At 43.6% G+C, this 21,135-nt stretch overlaps 1 protein-coding gene and 1 long non-coding RNA gene across 2 annotated transcripts in view; both read right to left on the bottom strand.

The window, feature by feature from the left end:
• Positions 1–5,691, bottom strand: part of LOC309341514 — a 42,702-nt gene extending 37,011 nt beyond the window's left edge. Inside the window, exons 1-2 of the long non-coding RNA XR_014156361.1 lie at positions 5,523–5,691; positions 5,213–5,366 (exon numbers count right to left, since the gene is read on the bottom strand). This is a non-coding gene — a long non-coding RNA (uncharacterized lncRNA). The remainder of the gene's footprint in view (positions 1–5,212; positions 5,367–5,522) is intronic.
• The window catches only part of FGFRL1 (fibroblast growth factor receptor like 1), a 175,908-nt gene that overhangs the window by 78,425 nt on the left and 76,348 nt on the right, over positions 1–21,135 (bottom strand). Inside the window, exon 3 of the mRNA XM_081860981.1 lies at positions 17,546–17,818. Within this exon, the coding sequence (XP_081717107.1) occupies positions 17,546–17,818 (273 nt within the window). The remainder of the gene's footprint in view (positions 1–17,545; positions 17,819–21,135) is intronic.

Genomic DNA, 21,135 nt, shown 5'->3' with positions numbered 1-21,135 from the left:
GCTCAGCATCAGGAAGCCAGGTGTGCAGTGCTGCAATGACTGTACTGCACTCTGACCACTGCTCCCCCACTCTTTGGAGACTCCAGTGCAGGCACTACCAGTCAAACCAACTTACGATGTAAAAGCAGGTGTGTGAAGCAGTTCTGAGCAAGAACAAACTAGATGTTGTGGTGCTAGCTGTCAAAAAATATATTAAAAAGGCCCTATATCCTCCTCCCCCTCCCCCTCCCCCTTTGGTGATCACTCGTAGCTGAGTAAGATTGTCTTCCATAAACACAGATTTAACAGTGAGTCTGTAAGTGACTGTGGAGACAATTCTGGATCCACACGTATTTCCACAGTGGGGACATAGGTTTCTGGGCAGAAGTTGATCACGGTGTGGATTTGCTAAGCGTGCCTTCCTCTTAGCACGTTTTTCCCTTTCGTCCTGAGTTTGAGTGTCTTTCAAAGCCCATGACACCTTTGGTAAAGGCTGTTCTCCAATTGGAGCACTTCGCAGGCCAGTGTTTCCCAGTTGTCGGTGTTTATACTACATTTTTAAGATTTGCCTTGAGAGAGTCTTTAAATCTCTTTTGTTGACCAGTAGCATTACGTTTTCCACTTCAGAGTAGAGTAGCTGCTTTGGAAGACGATAATCAGGCATCCGCCCAACATGACCAGTCCAACGAAGTTGATGTTGAAGCATCATCACTTCGACACTGGTGATCTTTGCTTCTTCCAGTACACTGGCATTAGTTCGCCTGTCTTCCCAAGTGATGTGTAAAAAATTTAGGAGACATCATTGATGGAATCTTTTGAGGAGCTGGTGTTTATAAGTGTTCCACGTTTCACAAACACGTGTCTCCATGGGCATAAAGGTAAAGGATAAAGGGACCCCTGACCATTAGGTCCAGTCGTGGCTGACTCTGGGGTTGCAGCACTCATCTCGCTTTATTGGCCAAGGGAGTAGAAGTACAACTTCTGGGTCATGTGAAAACTGCTTCTGGCGAACCAGAGCAGCGCACGGAAATGCCGTTTACCTTCCTGCCAGAGCAGTACCTATTTATCTACTTGCACTTTGACGTGCTTTCGAACTGCTAGGTTGGCAGAAGCTGGGACCGAGCAACAGGAGCTCACCCCGTCGCGGGGATTCAAACTGCCGACCTTCTGATCGGCAAGCCCTAGGCTCTGTGGTTTAACCCACAGCGCCACCCGTGTCCCTCTCCATGGGCATATGAGAAGGCAAAACATGTGGGTCAACATGTGTTGTTGTTTAGTCGTTTAGTCGTGTCCGGCTCTTCGTGACCCCATGGACCAGAGCACGCCAGGCACTGACATGGCTGTTACCTCCAGATATGATGGCAATAGGTCCACACTGTTAAACTTGGGTGTCCCCATTCACTTCTCGGGATGGGAATTATTTCAAGGGCCAAAGGGCATGTGAGTGAATGCAGTGAAACCTCCCTCCAATCTTGGAGCCGCAGTTAGTCTCACCAGGTGCTTTTCTCCTAGCCAAACTCTGTTCACATAAGTAAATTGCTTTGGAGTAAAGCACTGGGGGGAGGTGGGGAGAAATCACACACACATATGCCCCCCCATGCACACTCGCGCGCGCGCGCGCACACACACACACACACACACACACACACACACAAATGAGAGAGAGCTTTTCCTTCCTAATGGGAGACAAATATATAAAATAGATTCATTTTCGTTAACAGTTCTCTAACAGTTATGCAAGCCCATTTTAAATGCACAAGGAGCTGCAAATTAAGATCATTGCTCTCTGGACTTATTCCTTAAATGATTCTCTACAAAGGTTCTTTTCATGCATGAACTACTGCTTGCATTTGCCTCAATTCAACTACTGTTGAGCTTCCAGAATGGACTGCCTATGCTCCATTTCGGAAACAAAATTACCCAAGGTAACCCTCCTGACCAGACATGGAAATTTTTATGGGTTCTAATTCATCTCCACTCCCAAAGGACAAGTGCCTCAAGGTGTTATAGGACCATCAGGAAGGATATTTAAAGCATTCACCAAGAAGCCAAACTGCTATTCCATAAAGTATATATATATATACCTTTTTACAGTTTGTCTTGCACATGGGAAAAATCACACCAGTGGAGTGAGGTTTTTCCCTTTTGAAAACCTTTTCACACTTTTACTTCTTCTACCCTAAGCTCTACCTAGCATCTTTTCCTCTGAAGGACAACTCTCTGATCAGAACTGAGCAGTACTGAAAATACATATTTTGACATATATTTCAGTGGTATTTTAGACTTGCCTTTTACTCACCAAGTTTGGAAAACAGCAAGCCTTGTCAAGCAAGCCAGACTCCAAGGGGCCAAAGTAAGTGTTAATCCAATTGTCTGGATAGCAGCCATGGGTTTTGTAAACTGAAATTCTAGTGAGAGGGGGTAACTTTTACTTGGACTGAAATGGACAGGGTGTGGAGGTTTAACCCTTCCATCCCCAGAGGCAACCCCATTACAGCTGGAAGTTATCCCTGCTCAACTACCATTGGGATAATGCTTGGGGAGGGTTAAACGTCACCTCCCTATGGGCTGCTTTCCTGGTGGTGGGGAAATGAGAGTTTGGTGTTCCTGATCTTTGCTTTAGATTTTTTCCCCAAAACCCAGACATGGTTGCAATTAGAGGAACATCTAATCTGACACTGAGAAGTCGGTTGTATGCAGAGAGCTGGTGAATAATCCGTCACTCTATGGGATCCTGTAAAACAATTCTACATAGTGTAACTGAAAGATGTAATTAAAAGTATGATAAAAGTTTTTCTCCTGTAGTGCTCCTATAACCTGTATAGCTCTTTGTCCCACCTCACAACAGAACAAAAGCAGAAAAAATTATGCAACCTTTTGTCCATACTCATAAAATTTGCACATGGCATAATGCTGTACTGTTTTTAACATTTGATTGGGAGCCGCCCAGAGTGGCTGGGGAAACTCAGCCAGATGGGCGGGGTATAAATAAATTATTATTATTATTATTATTATTATTATTATTATTATTATTATGCAGCTCACATCATTCAATTTTTTTAGTGGCTTGGTTGGTTGGTTGGTTGGCTGGTTGGTTTGCCATCCACTGCCTTTTAATGGCAAACATGTATTGCCCAGCAAAGCCATCAGCAACCTGGTGCCATCCAGATGTTTTGGACCACAAAGCACATCAGCCTCACCCAGCAAAGTTGTGCTGACTCAGGATGATGAAAGTTAATCTCCAGAACACCTAGAAGGCACCAGGTTGGCAAAGGGTTTGAAAAAAGAAAGTGATTGATCACACCTCCTTCATTCAGTCCAACTTTATCGAGAACTATAGCCCAGGTTTCTTCCAGAGTCACTTTCCCTGTCAAAGTACTGGCTAAAAAGAAAAGGAGAGAATGGGCTTGCAGCTGGCAGGAGACACTACTGCAGGACAAGCCCAGCACAGTGAACGGTACTAGGAATTGGTGCGGCGCTCTTACTTGTCTTGGAAAGATTCCTAGGGTCTCCCTGGAGAGAGCAAGATGCAGGCCAGGCCCCTTCCCTGTCAAGAGAATTGTCTATCCCTTCCCAGCCGATTGTGTGAGCACCAGATGTCATTGTGACTGGCAGATCGGCAGCCCCGGCCTCCTGTCAGACTTGGCCCAGATGTTGAAATATACATTTTAATAAAAAAAAAAAACAGAAGCATTTTTACTTGGTATTGTAGGTCAGGACATTAATAGGCAAGATGTTAAATTGTTTTTATATGCAACAACTGCGGCAAGAGTATTGTTAGCCCAGAAATGGAAACGAGAAGAAATTCCGACAAAAGAAGAATGGCAGACGAAATTAATGGACTATGCACACTTGGACAAAATGACAGGAAGGATTCGAAACCCGCGGGACCAGAGATTTACAGAAGATTGGAAGAAGTATATGAATTATTTGAAGAGCAACTGTAATCAAGAAATTACGCTAGTAGGACTGCAAGAAGTTTTGTAGGGAGAAATATAGGGAGTGTTACAAAGTAGAAAAGGATAGAGATATTGGTTATGAGTTTGAAATGTAATAGGGAAGATAAGAAATGCATACTGAGAGATTAAGATTGGAAAATTTTCAGACAGGATGGATGGAAGTCAAAAATTTGAAGAAGATGTAAAAGTATGTTTAATTACTGTTGAAAATGATATGTTAAAAAAACTAATATATATATATATACACACACACACACACACACAGTGGTGCCCCGCAAGACAAATGCCTCGCAAGACGGAAAACCCGCTAGACGAAAGGGTTTTCCGTTTTGGAGGTGCTTCGCAAAACGAATTTCCTATGGGCTTGCTTCGCAAGACGAAAATGTCTTGTGAGTTCCTGTGGGTTTTTCCCCCCCCCCCTTTTTCTAAGCCGCTAAGCCGCTTATCAGCTGATCCGCTAAGCCGCAAGCCGCTAATAGCGCTAATCCGCTAAAGGGCTTGCTTCGCAAGACGAAGAGACTCGCGGAACGGATTCTTTTTGTCTTGCGAGGCACCACTGTGTGTGTGTGTGTGTGTGTGTGTGTGTGTGTGTGTGTGTGTCTATATATATATATATATATGGCCCAGTGGGGTGGGGGAGATAAGGATCTGACTCACTGCTTGTGAAGAAAGGTCCTGAGGTGCCCTTCGTTTCCCCAAGTCTAGTAGGTACATATCTCCTACCAAGGTATGTCAGGATTAGGGTCCCCCCTCCCATGAGATAGGCTTTTAAAAAGCTGAGCTGTTTCTTGCAGCGTGTTCCCCTCCCAACCTGAGGGGGATCCAGTTCCCTTTCTAGCACCAGGATTCCAAGCTGGATCTTCCATGATGCTCACTAGCCTTCCTGATTCTTTGCGCTCGAGCTTGAAGAACGAGTGCAGTGCGTAAGCTAGGTTTAGAGCCACAGTGCTCTTTTTTATTTTGCATTATGTTTGGAACCTTCTGCCTGCTTTCCCCCTAAAGTTCCTCAATATGACTGCTGAGGAGTGTGTAGTTGCCAATCTCAGGGTTTCAGAATCCCCATGTGCCCAGATGATTGGCATTCGGGCTCCTGGGAGTTTAGGGTTGGCATTGCAAGTCGCCAGCGCATTCTTCTGAGGTCCGGGAGAGACTCGGAGAGCAGCAGGCTGCTATTACACTCCGAATGAACCAAAACGCTGTAGGTTGAAGTGAGGAGTGCTGGTGCACTGGCTCTGAACCTTTTAAAAAGGAATTGCTTTAGTAGACCCTCGTACCTACGGGACCGCCTCTCCCGGTATGCCCCACGGAGGACCTTAAGGTCCATAAATAGCAACACCCTAGAGGTCCTGGGCCCTAAAGAAGTTAGATTAGCCTCAACCAGAGCCAGGGCCTTCTCAACACTGGCTCTGGCCTGGTGGAACGCTCTGTCTCATGAGACCAGTGGCGTAACGTGGGTTGTCAGCACCCGGGGCAAGGCAAGTAATTTACGCCCCCTAACCCGTGGATTTGCGCCCGCCAAACCCTAACCCCCAGATGTTGCACCCGGTGTGGCCGGCCCCCCCTGCACCCCCCACGCTACGCCACTGCATGAGACCAGGGCCCTTCGGGATCTGATTTCTTTCCGCAGGGCCTGTAAGACAGAGTTGTTCTACCTGGCCTTTGGCTTAGAATCAGTTTGATTCCCTCCCCCTCTTTCTTTTTCCTTTCTCCTCCTGTGAAGAGGCTGCATCCGAATGTTTTGATGTTGCATTTTAATCTTTTAAATTGTATTTTAATCAACTTGTTTCTATTATTGGTTGTTAGCTGCCCTGAGCCCGGTCTTGGCTGGGGAGGGCAGGGTATAAATAAAAATTTATTATTATTATTGTTATTAGTACATCCCAGATTCCTTCCCCATCTGAGGCTATGGGAGTAAGCAGGAGGGTGGTGGCAGCAACGACCAGAAACGACCAGACGCGCTGGCAGCTGTACAAGGCTGTTGTGTTGCATTTGGGCAACAAAGAGGGTATAAGAGGAATCTCTTGGGCTTCATCACACTGGCTGGATTCACTTCTCTACCCCTTCTGTAGAATGACTGCATCAGGTAAAAGCACATCCCTCCTTCTCTCCATCCATCATGTCATTGTGAATAGCATTGCAACCTTTGCAAATGGTGTAGAAATGCATGAAAGTTTGCAAAGCACCCCTCCCTCCTTATTTCAACACTGGGCTAATTTAAATCCTTAAAGCTATGAGAATTTTCCATCTTTTCCCCTGGCACAACTTGCTTTGAGCTTCTAATTTTCCATGAAGAGGGAACATGTATTTGAGAAAAAGCTAAAAGAAAGCAGGGAAGAGACTCTAGTTGCGGGTCTTCTGGGATGGAAAAGCAGTGGCTTATCTTACTGGATTCAGTTTTATGAAAGAACTGCCAGCCATTTAGTTAAGTGTTCAAAACAATCACATTGTTTTCACTGTTTTTCTTATTGTACAGGAACACGAAATCACAGCAGTGGAACAAGGAGAAAGATGGAGGCTTTCTCACAAAAGAAAAAGTTCAGAGAAATCATAGAATCATAGAGTTGGAAGAGACCACAAGGGCCATCGAGTCCAACCCCCTGCCAAGCAGGAAACACCATCAGAGCACTCGTGACATATGGTTGTCAAGCCTCTGCTTAAAGACCTCCAAAGAAGGAGACTCCAATGTAATTTTCTAACAGGATTGATTTCTCTTCTTCCAGCCTTCTGACTTAAAGATGTACCCTCTTAAACACCCCAGGCTTATCTTGGAAGATGTAAAAAGGTGGGACATTTCTTAGTGCACATCGGCTTACTTCTCTTACAAGTTTTATTTGTTTATTTATTTATTTTGCTTGGTTAGAGGGTTGGGGGCAGCTGCTACTCTGAGGAATTGAAACAACGGAAGCTGACACCTTATGGGTGGAGGCAGTTTGGCAGATGGTGCCCCCATGCTTTTAACATCTTGACATCTCAACCTCCTTGTTGTGCAACCAAACCACAGTTGTAGGATACCTTACAAGCAGTGAAGCTGACAACAAACAGAAACCTGCAGTCACAGAGTCTCTGGAGCTGGGCAGATGCTAATGAATGCAGCACATTTGGGGTGAACACATTAAAAAATCTGTTGCTGGCAGGTTTAAAAGGTCATCTCTTTCAACCTTGTCTTCCTTTCCACCCCACCCCACCCGAAATGCTAAGTTCCTAAGGGTAGAAAGTTTGTTAATGTTACTCCATAAAGCATCATGCACACTGATGTTTCTGTATCATTAAAAACTGTCACTTGCTGTCTTTGATAAATAACAATAATAATGATGATTTATTATTTATACCCCGCCCATCTGGCTGGGTCTCCCCAGCCACTCTGTGTGGCTTCCAACAAAAACACTAAAATACAGTAACCTATTAAACATTAAAAGCTTCCCTAAACAGGGCTGCCTTTAGATGTCTTCTAAAAGTTTGGTAGTTATTTTTCTCTTTGACATCTGGTGGGAGGGCATTCCACAGGGCGGGTGCCACTACCGAGAAGGCCCTCTGCCTGGTTGCCTGTAGCTTTGCTTCTCACAATGAGGGAACTGCCAGAAGGCCCTCAGCGCTGGACCTCAGCGTCCGGGCAGAACGATGGAGGTGGAGACGCTCCTTCAGGTATACTGGACCGAGGCCGTTTAGGGCTTTAAAGCTTTGATGGTGGTAAACTGAGAGGGCCCAGAAATCTTCTGCAACTGAAAGCACATATTGTTGAAGGACAATGTCTTTTGCGTCGCATGAAAGAAATGCACACAACAGAAAGGAGTTTGGCCTAGAAGAGAGTGGGGAGCCTGTGGTTTCACTACAAGTGACCATTGGCCATGCTGGCTAGTGCTGATGGGAGGGGCCACAGGTTTCCAACCCCCCCCCCCCCGCAGTTGATTCAGTTCCTCTCACCTAATGAAAAGGAAGCCATTTATGGGCCAGGTCAGATGTCAGACCAGTTGACATGTTGCGTTGCTTTCCTTCAAAATAATACTATTAATAATAAATGTAATTATTAAAATATGCAGGCTTGGTAGTTGCATGGATGTAACAGCCGCCACACACACTCCAAATCATCTGCAAGGAATCGTGGGTTAAACATATCCAGATGTCTTCAAGGGTTTTAATTGACACTGGCAGTAATTCTGGTTTGCATTTGTGTACCACAGGATGGAGTACGCTGGTGAACTGTATATGCATACGTATGCGTATGAATTTCATGCTTATAGCCATGGAAAAAGTATCTTTTCATTTCCTTTAAATTGCAAACAGGTGTTGTCACCTTCTGAACTTAACTCCTATGTTACAACTTCATGGGGCGAGGAGAAGGGAGGAGAAGGCTGCTTCTAAACTGAGGGTCTTTTGTTGGCCGGTTCATGGCATGTTGATAAACCCAACAGTTGAACATGGTAGAAAATCAAATGAAACCAAGAAAACTTTTTTTTGGGGGGGAGGAGGGGGAATCTCGTTAAAGAAAAGAAGGGGAAAGAAGAACATAACTATTAATTTAACATTGGGGCAGGCAGTGAAAGTTGACATCACCACTGGCCACGTTTGATCCCCGCATACACTAGAGGAATCAAGTCCTGCTCCCACCAGTTCCACCCATTCTCTTTTAAATCCCGTATTTTTTGCTCTATAAAGACGCACCTAGTTTTTGGAGGAGGAAAACAAGAAAAAAAATATTCTGAATCTCAGAAGCCAGAACAGCAAGAAGGATCGCTGCGCAGTGAAAGCAGCAGTCCCTCTTGCTGTTCTGGCTTCTGGGATAGCTGCGCAGCCTGCATTCGCTCCGTAAGACACGCACACATTTCCCCTTACTTTTTAGGAGGGGAAATGTGAGTCTTATAGAGCAAAAAATACGGTACATCTCTACAAGGTGTGCAGGCTATAACAGGTAACAGATGCTGGATGCCATGAAGGATGACAAGAATGGGAGAAGACAGGTTTGATCCCAGTGGGCATTATCCAAAAGGACACCCTCTGACACAAGTCCCATTTAAATTAATGGGCGCTGCACAAGAAAACCACTATACACTAGGGCAGCTCCCATTACAGGCAGTGTCCTGTTTATGTGTGTTCAATACGTGTGTGACCATCTATACGTGCATCACGTCGGACCCAGACGTGACCCGGAAACGTCATAAAGATGTCACTGAAATGTCTCTTAAAAGGGCAGAATGGGGGCAGAGAAGGGTGTTTGCAGGTTTTTTCAGTGGGTTTCCATTATACCCCATTTCACCAACAGATGGAATAAAAAACAAAGGGGCGGCCTGTAATATCCCAGTGTATTGTCCACCATCTTTATTAATGGGTGGAAAGTCATCATGTGGACATTCAGGCACCATACTAAAGGTAAAGGTAAAGGTAAAGGTAAAGGGACCCCTGACAGTTAAGTCACAGACGACTCTGGGGTTGCGGCACTCATCTCGCTTTACAGGCCGAGGGAGCTGGCGTTTGTCCACAGAAAGTTTTTCCATGTCATGTAGCCAGCATGACTAAGCCGCTTCTGGCGCAAGGGAACAGTGAAACCAGAGCAGCGCACAGAAACACGGTTTACCTTCCCGTTGGAGCGGTACCTAGTTATATACTTGCATTTTTTCGGTGTGCTTTCAAACTGCTAGGTTGGCAGGAGCTGGGACCGAGCAACCATTGCGGGGATTCGAACCGCCGATCTTCTGATCGGCAAGCCCAAGAGGCTCAGTGGTTTAGACCACAGCGCCACCCGTGTCCCTTAGGCACCATACTTGTTGTCGTTTAGTCGCGTCCGACTCTTCGCGACCCCAGGGACCAGAGCACGCCAGGCACTCCTGTCTTCCACTGCCTCCCGCAGTTTAGTCAAACTCATGCTGGTAGCTTCGAGAAAACTGTCCAACCATCTCGTCCTCTGTCGTCCCCTTCTCCTTGTGCTCTCCATTTTTCCCAACATCAGGGTCTTTTCCAGGGAGTCTTCTCTTCTCATGAGGTGGCCAAAGTATTGGAGCCTCAGCTTCAGGATCTGTCCTTCTGGTGAGCAGTCAGGGCTGATTTCCTTCATTATGGAAAGGTTTGATCTTCTTGCAGTCCATGGGACTCTCAAGAGTCTCCTCCAGCACCAAAATTCAAAAGCATCAATTCTTCGGCAATCAGCCTTCTTTATGGTCCAGCTCTCATTTCCATACATCACTATTGGGAAAACCACCATACTACCTTGGGCTAATCCTGAACCTAGTTACTAATATTGGGGGTATCAGTGAGTGACGAAGGGTGGTAGCAGCCAGTGTGGGCATTGCTGGCCTGATTTCCCAAAGCCATGTGTCATTGTCAGTTACATAGGCAGTCCTGTTCAGGGAAGTTTTTAATGTGTGACATTTTAGTGTATTTTTTGTCTTTGTTGGAAGCTGCCCAGAGTGGATGGGGAAACCCAGCCAGATGGGCGGGGTACAAATAAATTAGTATTATTATTATTATCATTATTATTAGCATTAGCATTAGTATTATCAGTATTATCAGTATTTGTTGTTGTTGTTATTGATTGATTGATTATTCATTATTACTTAATTGATTATTAATTACTTAATTACTTAATTATTAACTAATTATTAGTATTAATTGATATTTATTATTATTATTATTATTATTATTATTATTATTATTATTATTATTACACAGAGCATGCGGGGAAGACAGCAGGGATCTTAGTGCTGTGGGGAGGCAGAAACTAATACTAATATCTTATCTGTAGTGGATGTACTAGTTGGCAGGTGCTAGGAATGAGATGTACAGTGGTGCCCCGCAAGACGAACGCTTCGCAAGATGGAAAACCCGCTAGACGAAAGGGTTTTCTGTTTTGGAGGCGCTTCGCAAGACGAATTTCCCTATGGGCTTGCTTCGCAAGACGAAATGTATTGCGAGTTCCTGCGGGTTTTTTCCCCTTCCCCCCCCCCTTTTCCTAAGCCGCTAAGCCACTGATCAGCTGATCTGCTGATAAGCCGCTAAACCACTAATAGCGCTAATCCGCTAAGCTGTCAATGGGCTTGCTTCGCAAGACGAAAAAACCGCTAGACGAAGAGCCTCACGGAACGGATTAATTTCGTCTTGCGAGGCACCACTGTACTTGCAGCGCAAGCCTAAGCACACCAGGGTTTGGAATGACATGAGAAAGGCAGAGGTAGGAAGATGGAGAAAAACACTGTTAAGTACCCGTCCTGAGAAAGGTATAATTGAACAGAATCAGTCTCCTGAACTTTACCATGAACTACGGGTCTACAACTGTGTCTGAGTCAGAAGTTTCTGACAGCAACTAAAGAAACAGGTGGCGGGCCCTTTGCAGACAGATGGAGAAAACTTTTATGTGCCCTCACCATTTTTTTTTAAAGGGGGGAATCCACTCCACGTTTCCAAAAATAGAAAAAGGGTTTTTCTTTGGGAACGCTTCCTGCAAGGGTCTTGACTAATCTGAAGTAAACAACAAACACAGCTGGGAGTCAGGGTGATGGAGAGAAGAGGCCTAGGTGAGGGTTCTAGCTAGAATGAAGCAGAAGTCTTTTCCCCCCTGTAGGGATCTGCAGAGTGAGACTGAGCTTGGGAAGGGGAGTGTGGAGGACTGAACAATGGGGTGACTGAGAAGTGTTCAGTTACAGGAAAGAGAGTTCTGATGGGCATGAGGTCTAACTACTCAACAAGTGAACTCATTGACAGAACTGGATGAGAAAGTGACATAAAATGACAAAGGACCATTTTCCTTCCACAGAGGTGCAGGGAGGTCATGAAAGGGACTCTGAACAACCAGAACTCGTGGCCAGGTGACGGGAGAGTCCCTCGTGGACAGGGTGGTGACATTTCCCAGAATACGGAAATTTAGAGTTGATTAAATGATGAGTGGAAGATGCTTGCTAGAGGAAGCCCTTTTTGTTTCCTTCCCCAAAGTTAATTAATAGCCATCAGCTTGCCACAGACATGGCAAAAGTCACAGGGACTAATCAAGACAACAAGATGGTTCATGGCTGCTGCTATCGGTAAAAGGTAAAGGTAAAGGGACCCCGACCATTAGGTCCAGTCGTTCCCGACTCTGGGGTTGCGGCACTCATCTCACTTTATTGGCCGAGGGAGCCGCCATACAGCTTCCGGGTTATGTGGCCACCATGACTAAGTCGCTTCTGGTGAAGCAGAGCAGTGCACGGAAACACCGTTTACCTTCCCGCCAGAGCGGTACCTATTAATCTACTTGCACTTTGACATGCTTTCGAACTGCTAGGTAGGCAGGAGCTGGGACTGAGCAACGGGAGCTCACCCCATTGCGGGGATTCGAACTGCCAACCTTCTGATCGGCAAGTCCTAGGCTCTGTGGTTTAACCCACAGCGCCACCTGCGCCCTGCTGCTATGGGAGGTTTGGCCTAAACCACTATAGCTTGCTCCAATTCCTTTGCAATGCCACCATGTTCATTTCCTAGAAGAAAGCCAAAACAGACACATCTTTTGAGGGCGTATGTAGATTGCCATCTGAAACAAGTGTCTTGTTAGCACGAACTACAGTTACCTATTATGTCTGATCTAGGAAACTAGAGTTGATGTCTTCCAAACAAGCTAGGATATAAAGCCATGATTTAAAGTTGGCTTAATATCCTGGCTTGTTCAGAAGCTGTTAACCAAAGATTCTCAGTTCATTCAGACATAACAGGAAATGATAATATTCTGGCTTGAGTGTTGGGAAGAATGAAGGAGCATGAGGCTTGTTCAAACCTTGCTTTATTAAGCTGCAATATAATAGTCTGAATGTGGCCAATGCATTAGAAATGAAGTAGCAGCGCTGCGATTTTTGTTAAAACTGTAGTTTTATTCTTTTTCATGTACACAAAGTGAACTACGGTATTTACAACCACCAGGAGGAATTTCAACACAGAACTGCTGCCAAAACATTCAAAGAAAGCAACCCCAGTAAGTAGAATTCTGTATTTCAATAGCTTCTCAAAAGTAAAAGACTTGACATCCCAGAATGTCCTTTTACAAAGATCCATGCGCACCAGGAATATACGTCATGCTCTGCAACCCTAGCATATTGAACAAAGCTGGCCCATAAGTCAGAAAAGCTGTCCATCTACCCTCCGTTTATCCATGCATGTTTTGTTAACTGTTCCTTCAGTGCCACCTGCAATAACTGTTGATGCCAGTCCTCTTAGAAAGTGTAGACTTAGCCTCGTCCAATGCTGGGTGACCATAAGATGAGCTGCTACCACAAGAAAAGTCAGAATTTCTTTATAATGGATATATGTTGCTTCCCCCTCAAACAGAGATAATGCTGATCCAATGCCAACCCAAGAATTTTTCCTGGCTAAGATAAAAGCAGCAAATGCTCCCCCCCACACACACACACCACCCCCAAAATGTACCCAAAGCCAGCCAAGTTATTGTGGAACCTGCAGCAGAAAATCCTACACACACCTCCCCAACACCCCGGCAATTAAAACACAAGAACAATAAAATAAATAGCCATCAAAACATTGCTCTTTCATGGCACCTAAAGCCAGCTGTTTCACTTTGCTAAAGGTATATTCATTGTTGAGTATCAGAGAGTTTCATTCTTACCTATTTTTGTTTGCTTTTTAATTTCTTCTAAAGTCTCAAAATTTTTGTTCCATTGGTTCTGGACAAATAGCAAGGGCCAAAACTGAAGCAAATCCATGCAGATAAATGTTTGCTTAGAAGCCAGCAGTGTAAACAGAGATGTCAGGTGCCACCTACATTTCTCATTTCATGTGCTTCCACAGCTTTTTAATGCTAAAAATGATGTTTTGAGATACCAATTAATGAGATCACCAGAGATCTGTCATACAGACCATCTTTTATGCACACAGAAGACATTTTGGGCTCTATGTCAAGAAACATACTGAATAAACAAAAAAATGGCAGCCAAAGTATCTCTCTGTGGGTATATATGCTGAGTCTTATTTTTTAAAAAACAGATTCTTATTACAAATTTTAATATATATGCCAAAGTATCAAAGATTGAACTTCATAGAACTTGTAAAATACAATCAAGCAATAACCAGTTTAGCAAGAAAAGGCTATTTTGAAGGTAATGCTGTGTACAGTAGACATTGTACTATTGCCTTCAAGAGCTACACTTTTGGTAAAATAGGAGTTCTAATAAACAACATTCCAGATCAGAGTATTTAAACAGTTAGGTGCTTTTGTGGATGATATCCTCAACTGCACTCTGCAGATGAAATACACCTACACATGAATTCACAAACTGTGGCTCTTAAGAACGGCACATGCCCTGTGGATGACTTAGGGTAAGGCAATGTGTGTCTTGAGTGAAGAAAGGCACTTTTGCAAGCTGCAGACAATAACTAAAAAACAACAACCCAAGCATCACTTAACATATTATTGCAAAAAGAGGAAAAAATTCCTTCAGGCTCCTGAAAATGGTTACATTCTCTGTACAGAAACTACTTTTGTAAGGCAGTACCTGCACGGGCTCTTCATTTTTAAGCGATTAAAGAGCTACATATTAGGGCCTCTGCTTACTTTTAATACTTATATTTAGTTGCTGAATGACCAGTGGTATTAAAAGAAAAGAAAATAAGAAAAAAGCATTCAGTGGCAGCTGAAGAGAAGAGCTTTGTGCAACGATTTTTATGCAGAAGCTGTACAAAATATACAGCACCACTGTTTTTCTGGACTACAGATGACTCTCTAGCAGGGGTTGCCAATTAGGGGTCCATTGATCCTAAGGAATCCATGTAGGGCAGGCATGTCCAAAGTCCATTTTGGGGCCTAATCCAGCCCACCAGTTGGTTTAATCCGGCACCTGCGACAGTTTATTTCATGGGGTAAAATAAAAAAACAACAACCCACAACTCAACAACTTCAATCCTAAAAAAAGGTTAACAACTTTGGTTGGCCCTCACAGCCCTTCATTTCATCAAATCTGGCCCTCTTTGAAAAAAGCTTGGACACCACTGATGTAGGGGGTCCAGGGGACCATTCACATACCAAAAACTACAACAAACGTATCAAAAAATTTCAAAAATAGGGGATCCATGGCTTGGCTTTTGAAAAACAGGGGGGCCGCTGTATATAGCTAATTGGGAACCACTGCTGTAACAGATAAGCAACTCTTGTACTTAATCATTGGAATGTGAATTTGGATTAAAAGCTGTCTCTTCACTGTAATTAGCATCTAAAACCTTGTGGTAAGCCACAAAACCTTTTAAGCTCAGATATGGGAGGATACTGTACATTCTACTTAACACTGGTTTTTGGTTTAGTTTACAGGTTTGCTTGTGTTTTTTATTTTTTGCAGAGGTAAAGAAGAAAAGGATCCTTGGATTGTAAGGCCCTGAGATCAGATGGCAGCAGAAACTAGGTAAAAACAGAAGAATGGAATATAAGCATTGCCAGTTCTCGTAAGAAGGATAATTCAGTTAGAAACGTTAGAAATATTCAGGTGTTTTAAAAAGCCTGGAGGAAGTTGGATGAGAGAACTTGTCACAAGTTTCTTCTACACCTAATGTGGGAGGATGTGCTTTGTTGAGAATAGAGGAGATGTACAGCGGTACCTCGGTTTACAAACTTAGTCCGTTCTGGAAGTCCATTCTTAAACCAAAACCATTCTTAAATCAAGGCGCGCTTTCCCTAATGAGGCCTCCTGCAGCCGGTGCCCTTCCACTGTTTGGATTACGTTCTTAGATCAAGGTAAAGTTCTCAAACCGGGACACTATTTCTGGTTTTGCAGAGTTTGAAAGCCGAATCGTTCTTAAACCGGACTGTTCTTAAACCGAGGTACCAATGTAATAGAAACAGATCTGCATCCTGAGATCCAAAAGAAATGGATTTCCCATCTATTCTACAGAATCCTAGGGTTTCTGAAATACGGGTTGGTCCTGGTTCTCACATCACCATATATAAAAAAATAATATATCCCAGAACTTCACACAAAATGAGTAGCTTTCAAAAAAGAGCATTTTCCCTAACACCCAGCCTTTGCCACATGTACTTTAAATGTGGAGTCAAGTGAAACTTTTGAAAGAGCCAGACAGTCACCCCTTGTGCTCGCTTGGAACCCCTGACAGAAAATATAAACAGAGTTTAAATAGAAACAGCATTAGTGAGCCACAAATATGAGGCACCAGGAGGAATAGTACTTTCACACAGAAACTATCCAAGTGAGTCGTAGCTATTGTACAAACGAGAAACACGTTCTAGAACACTGAAGAGATGCTATTTTTAGCAAGGATTAGCTCAGACAGAAGCAAATTACCTTGTAGCAAGTATATCAATACCTAAACCCATCAGTCTCCACCTACCGTATTTTTTGCTCTATAAGACTCACTTTGTCACTCCTAAAAAGTAAGGGGAAATGTGTGTGCATCTTATGGAGCGAATGCAGGATGTGCAGCTATCCCGGAAGCCAGAACAGCAAGAGGGATTGCTGCTTTCACTGCGCAGCGATCCCTCTTGCTGTTCTGGCTTCTGAGATTCAGAATATAATTTTTTTTTCTTGTTTTCCTCCTCCAAAAACTAGGTGCGTCTTATGGTCTGGTGCGTCTTATAGAGCGAAAAATACGGTGCATAGTATTAGGTGCCATTTTCAGATGAATATTATAAATCCTCTTAATCTACAAACTGCCATCACTGTGCATGGCCCGTTAGGGAGTAAATCAAGCAAGCTTTGATCACTGTGAATCAGCTCTCTCTTTTATGAATTTGGGTGATCAAACCTATGCTCCCCCCAAGGGGATGATTTCTGAAACAGAGCTAAAAAATCTGTTTTCCAGAAGAAAGGCAGGTTACGAAGAGAAAAGTTATTTTGCAAAGATGAGGAGAAAAAGAAAAGGATACAAAGAAGGCTTTATTCAGTTCGGTGAATAGTTACCCACCCCCGCTGCCCCCATCTGATTCCAGCTAACCTAACCTGGATCTGGTCCCAAATTAATTTGGGGGGGCAGAGCTAGTCTATTCGAACCCTGCCACTCTGTGTTCTCCTATGTGGCTGTAGACCACCTATGTCTTCATTCAGAATATTATGGTGAAATGCACAGGCAGAATAGATTCTTCCCACCCCGTATTTTCAAGCCACCAGTAAAACTTTATAATATATATAGCTCAGTTGGTAGAGCATGAGACTCATGGGTTCAAACCCCACATTGGGAAAAAGATTCCTTCATCGCAGGAGATGACCCTCGCGGCCCCTTTCCAACTCTACAATTCTACGACTCTATGAGTTATGGCACCTGCCGCTATTCTTGACAATAATGGTAGCACACTACCTTGCTACCCAAGGTGAAACATGGGTTTGAAGAAAGGGTTGTTTTGAGAACAATTATGTTCCAGCAGCAACCACAAAGGCCAGTGTGACCTCCCCTTATCACTCAACCTTTCCTGTGTGGAACTCGCTGTGATCAGCTATTATTGCATCACTCCCGTCTGTTTGCAACCTTTGGCACAAGGCTGGCTAATCTTATCTTGAAGCTGCTGGCTGCAACACAGAGACATGCAGCGCGGCAAACGCTTGTAAATATTGGGACAGACTAGTTTAACTAGAGGCTGGTAGATTATTTACAGAGCAGATTTGCAGCCCTCAAAGGCTCTGAAGAGCACTCTTGGTACTCACCAATCACAATCAGGGTGTAGTTCACATTCATGCTGCCAAAACCATTGGTGGCTTTGCAGATGTATGTTCCGGCATCCTCGCTTTCCACTTCTTTGATTTTCAACCCTTGTTGGAGGACCCTGAACCGCGTCCAACCACTGTGGATGGTTCTTCCATCCTTCATCCACATAGTAAGGGGTGGGGGGTCACCCTCCACGGGGCAAGGGAGCTTGATGGTTCTTCCTAATCTCACAGACTGCCGATGGACCACTTTATCGGAAATTCTGGGTGGGCCTAAGCAAGGGAAGAAAGAAAGAAAAGTAACATGTTTAACTTTCTTGATTAAAGTTTGAGACACTGTCAAAGAATACGACACTTTATATGGATTGTATAACAATAGTCTTTTTGGGGGGGGGGGTGAAACATGAGGTGCCAGTACGCACATCTTGATAAATTGTAAAATTCCTCTCCCACCAATCTTTTCTCCCTGTGCCTCCTTCCCATTTCTCTGCTGAATTTGTGGTAGTCATTAAAAAATGATAAAATCAATTTGTAAACATTTTCTAGATGCTTATTTAAAAAAACCTGGAAGGAAAGTGGGATACAAATGTAATAATAAAGTAATTTAATTAATAACATGCAGCAAATAGCTAGACAAAGTTATAAATGACAAACCTGAAAACCAAAATTAGTAACAGCGTTGGCAGTTAAAGCGATACATTCTAGCCTCTTGCATAACATACTAGCTTTCTGCATGCAAAGAGCTGCTTGTGTGTGAGAGCATTCAAAGAAATAATTTTCCCAACTTTCCCAAGTTAAGGTGATACAGCCCAGGTCCACTGCCTCATTTGCCTTTTCTGAATAAATGAATTTTCTCTCATTGAAGAGAAACAAGAATCTAGTACTCAACCAGATGGTTATGAAGCGAGTCCATTGTGCTATGTGATGTTAAATATTAGGACACCATGGAACAAGTACAGGGAAAAACTGAGCACAAACCCAATGTTTTATTCCAAAGGTTTTGGAATGCTCAGCTAAACTCTCTCTACCACCCTTGAAAGGACTTGAAGTTCAGTTTTGTAATGCGTTTATCTTGGCATTTGCAATTTTAACAGCAACATGTTCCCAATAATATTTCCAAACAAAATAAAATGAGATGTCTTCCAGTAATTCATACATTCTACACTCTCATACGCAGGTGTCCGGGACCCAATACTTCAGACAGCTGATGCTTTCACTCCAGTACCCTATATGCCAGGGTTTCAAACATGCGCCCTTGGTTATGCATTACAAAGAATCATAGAATTGGAAGGGACCCTGAGAATCATCTAGTCCAACCCAATGCAATGCAGCTGACTCATATGGGAAATGAACCTGCAACCTTCATGTTATCAGCACCACCAACTGAGCTATTCAGGCTGAGTATATGAGCCTCTTGGGCTTTTCGATCAGAAGGTCAGCGGTTCGAATCCCTGCAATGGGGTGAGCTCCCGTTGCTCGATCCCAGCTCCTGCCAACCTAGCAGTTCAAAAGCACACCCCCCAAAAAAGTGCAAGTACAGTGGTACCTCGGGTTACATACGCTTCAAGTTACATACGCTTTAGGTTACAGACTCCGCTAACCCAGAAATAGTACCTCAGGTTAAGACCTTTGCTTCAGGATGAGAACAGAAATCGCGTGGCGGCAGCAGGAGGCCCCATTAGCTAAAGTGGTGCTTCAGGTTAAGAACAGTTTCAGGTTAAGAATGGACCTCCAGAATGAATTAAGTACATAACCAGAGATGCCACTGTAGATAAATAGGCACCACTCCGGCAGGAAGGTAAACGGCATTTCCGTGTGCTGCTCTGGTTTCGCCAGAAGTGGCTTACTCATGCTGGCCACATGACCCGGAAAAACTGCCTGCGGACAAACGTCAGCTCCCTTGGCCAGTAAAGTGAGATGAGCGTCTCAACCCCATAGTCATTTGCGACTGGACTTAACTGTTAGGGATCCTTTACCTTTTTATAAACACAGCACATATATAAGCAAACATCACCAGTGGATATGCGATTTTCAACACCCCACGTCCAAAACAGCAACTTACCACAGGGATGTTGGCCTGCACTCTGATTAGCACAGAAAAAAAATATATCAGTAGATTTGGGGACAGCAGCATTTTAGTTTACTGCAAAACACCAAAAAGGGTCACAGGCAGCAAAAGTGCCAAAGTAAAATGCATGCATTAATTTCTTATGCATCACCCTTCCCCCCAAAAAACGCACAGCTGGATAAAGAGATAGATTTGGCAGGGAATATTTCAGTAGCCATATAAGGAGTGGAGACTGATGAGCTACAATCGAGGCCTAAGCGCAAAGAGGAAAACTCAAATGCAAATGACAGGAGGCAGAAAGGACAGTGAGATCAGGGAAACAGAAGAGAAGTACTGACGGAAGAGTTCAAAATATTGTCTATTCCAGGGCAAAAAGAACAGGAGCAAATGTCCTGTTGGTTCACAGAGACTTGAGAGTCTGTGGTGGATATTACCCAAGCAAGCAACCTCCTAGAAAATTCCCACAATGGTGAAAAAGTAGGAAATGGAAGGATATGTGTGTGGAAAGCCCTACGCGAAGTTCCTAACAGCACCAAAGGGGTGGGGAGGGATACAGAGGGGCAGCAAGGGGACAGGATGGAGGAGATAGAAATGAGAGATGGATGGTGCTGTAGCAGATTGTCCTGGAATATTCCCATGGTGGCCAGGCTCACTGAAAAACACTGTTCCTTGGAGTGATGGCGTGATAGCAATGTCTTATAAAATATTTTCAGGCGTATTAGTCTGGGAGTGTGACGAGGTGGAGCATGTCTTGTTTGACAACTGCTGAACAGCCTCTTCTGTCCACTCAGGAACCTAAGGGCAGAGGCAAAGTGTGCACTTGGGAGCAAATTTCAAGTTGCACTGATTATTTTTTTAGAAAAATAGAGAGAAAACGTACAGAAAAATAATGAAAAGCCATTTTTTGTATCCAATTAGTGAAAAATATGGTGCCGCAATAATAATAATAATAATAATAATAATAATAATAATAATAATAATAATTTTTATTTATACCCCGGCCTCCCCGGCCAAGACCGGGCTCAGGGCGGCTAAAATAAAAAGCCCACCTGTATCTCCCTCTGAATCAATTTTAGCTGAGCTGCAGACAAATTTCAATATCAGAAGTCAAACAAAAAAGTCATCCATTTAGGTACAAAATGTTATTAAAAACGCAAAAACTATTGATTATGCCAGATTAAGCAACAAACGATACCCCAAGAATCTGGAATGGTTTGGGTATTTTCAAATGACACTTGCTGTTCTGAAATGTTTAAACGCAATCAGAATGTTAACAGAATTTGAAGAAACCCTATTTTTAAAGGAAAGAGCGGATTATCTAAGAATTTACCATTTGTTAGGCTGTCGGTCAGTATGCTTTTTACTATGTTTTTATCGCTGATGCTTTGTGTTTCTAATGCCGTACACCGCCCTGAGATCTTTTGATACAAGGGCGGCATATAAACTGAATTAACCACAACAGCAATGTGAATTCATAAGGGCATTTGTAGTGAATAAATCAGTTATGACAACTTTTGTTTGT

This window comes from Podarcis erhardii (assembly GCF_964252035.2).
Source record: "Podarcis erhardii genome assembly, chromosome: 5".
Taxonomy (NCBI): Eukaryota; Metazoa; Chordata; class Lepidosauria; order Squamata; family Lacertidae; genus Podarcis; species Podarcis erhardii.
Note: the sequence above shows the minus strand (reverse complement) of the source record. Positions and strands in the feature narration are given on the sequence as shown.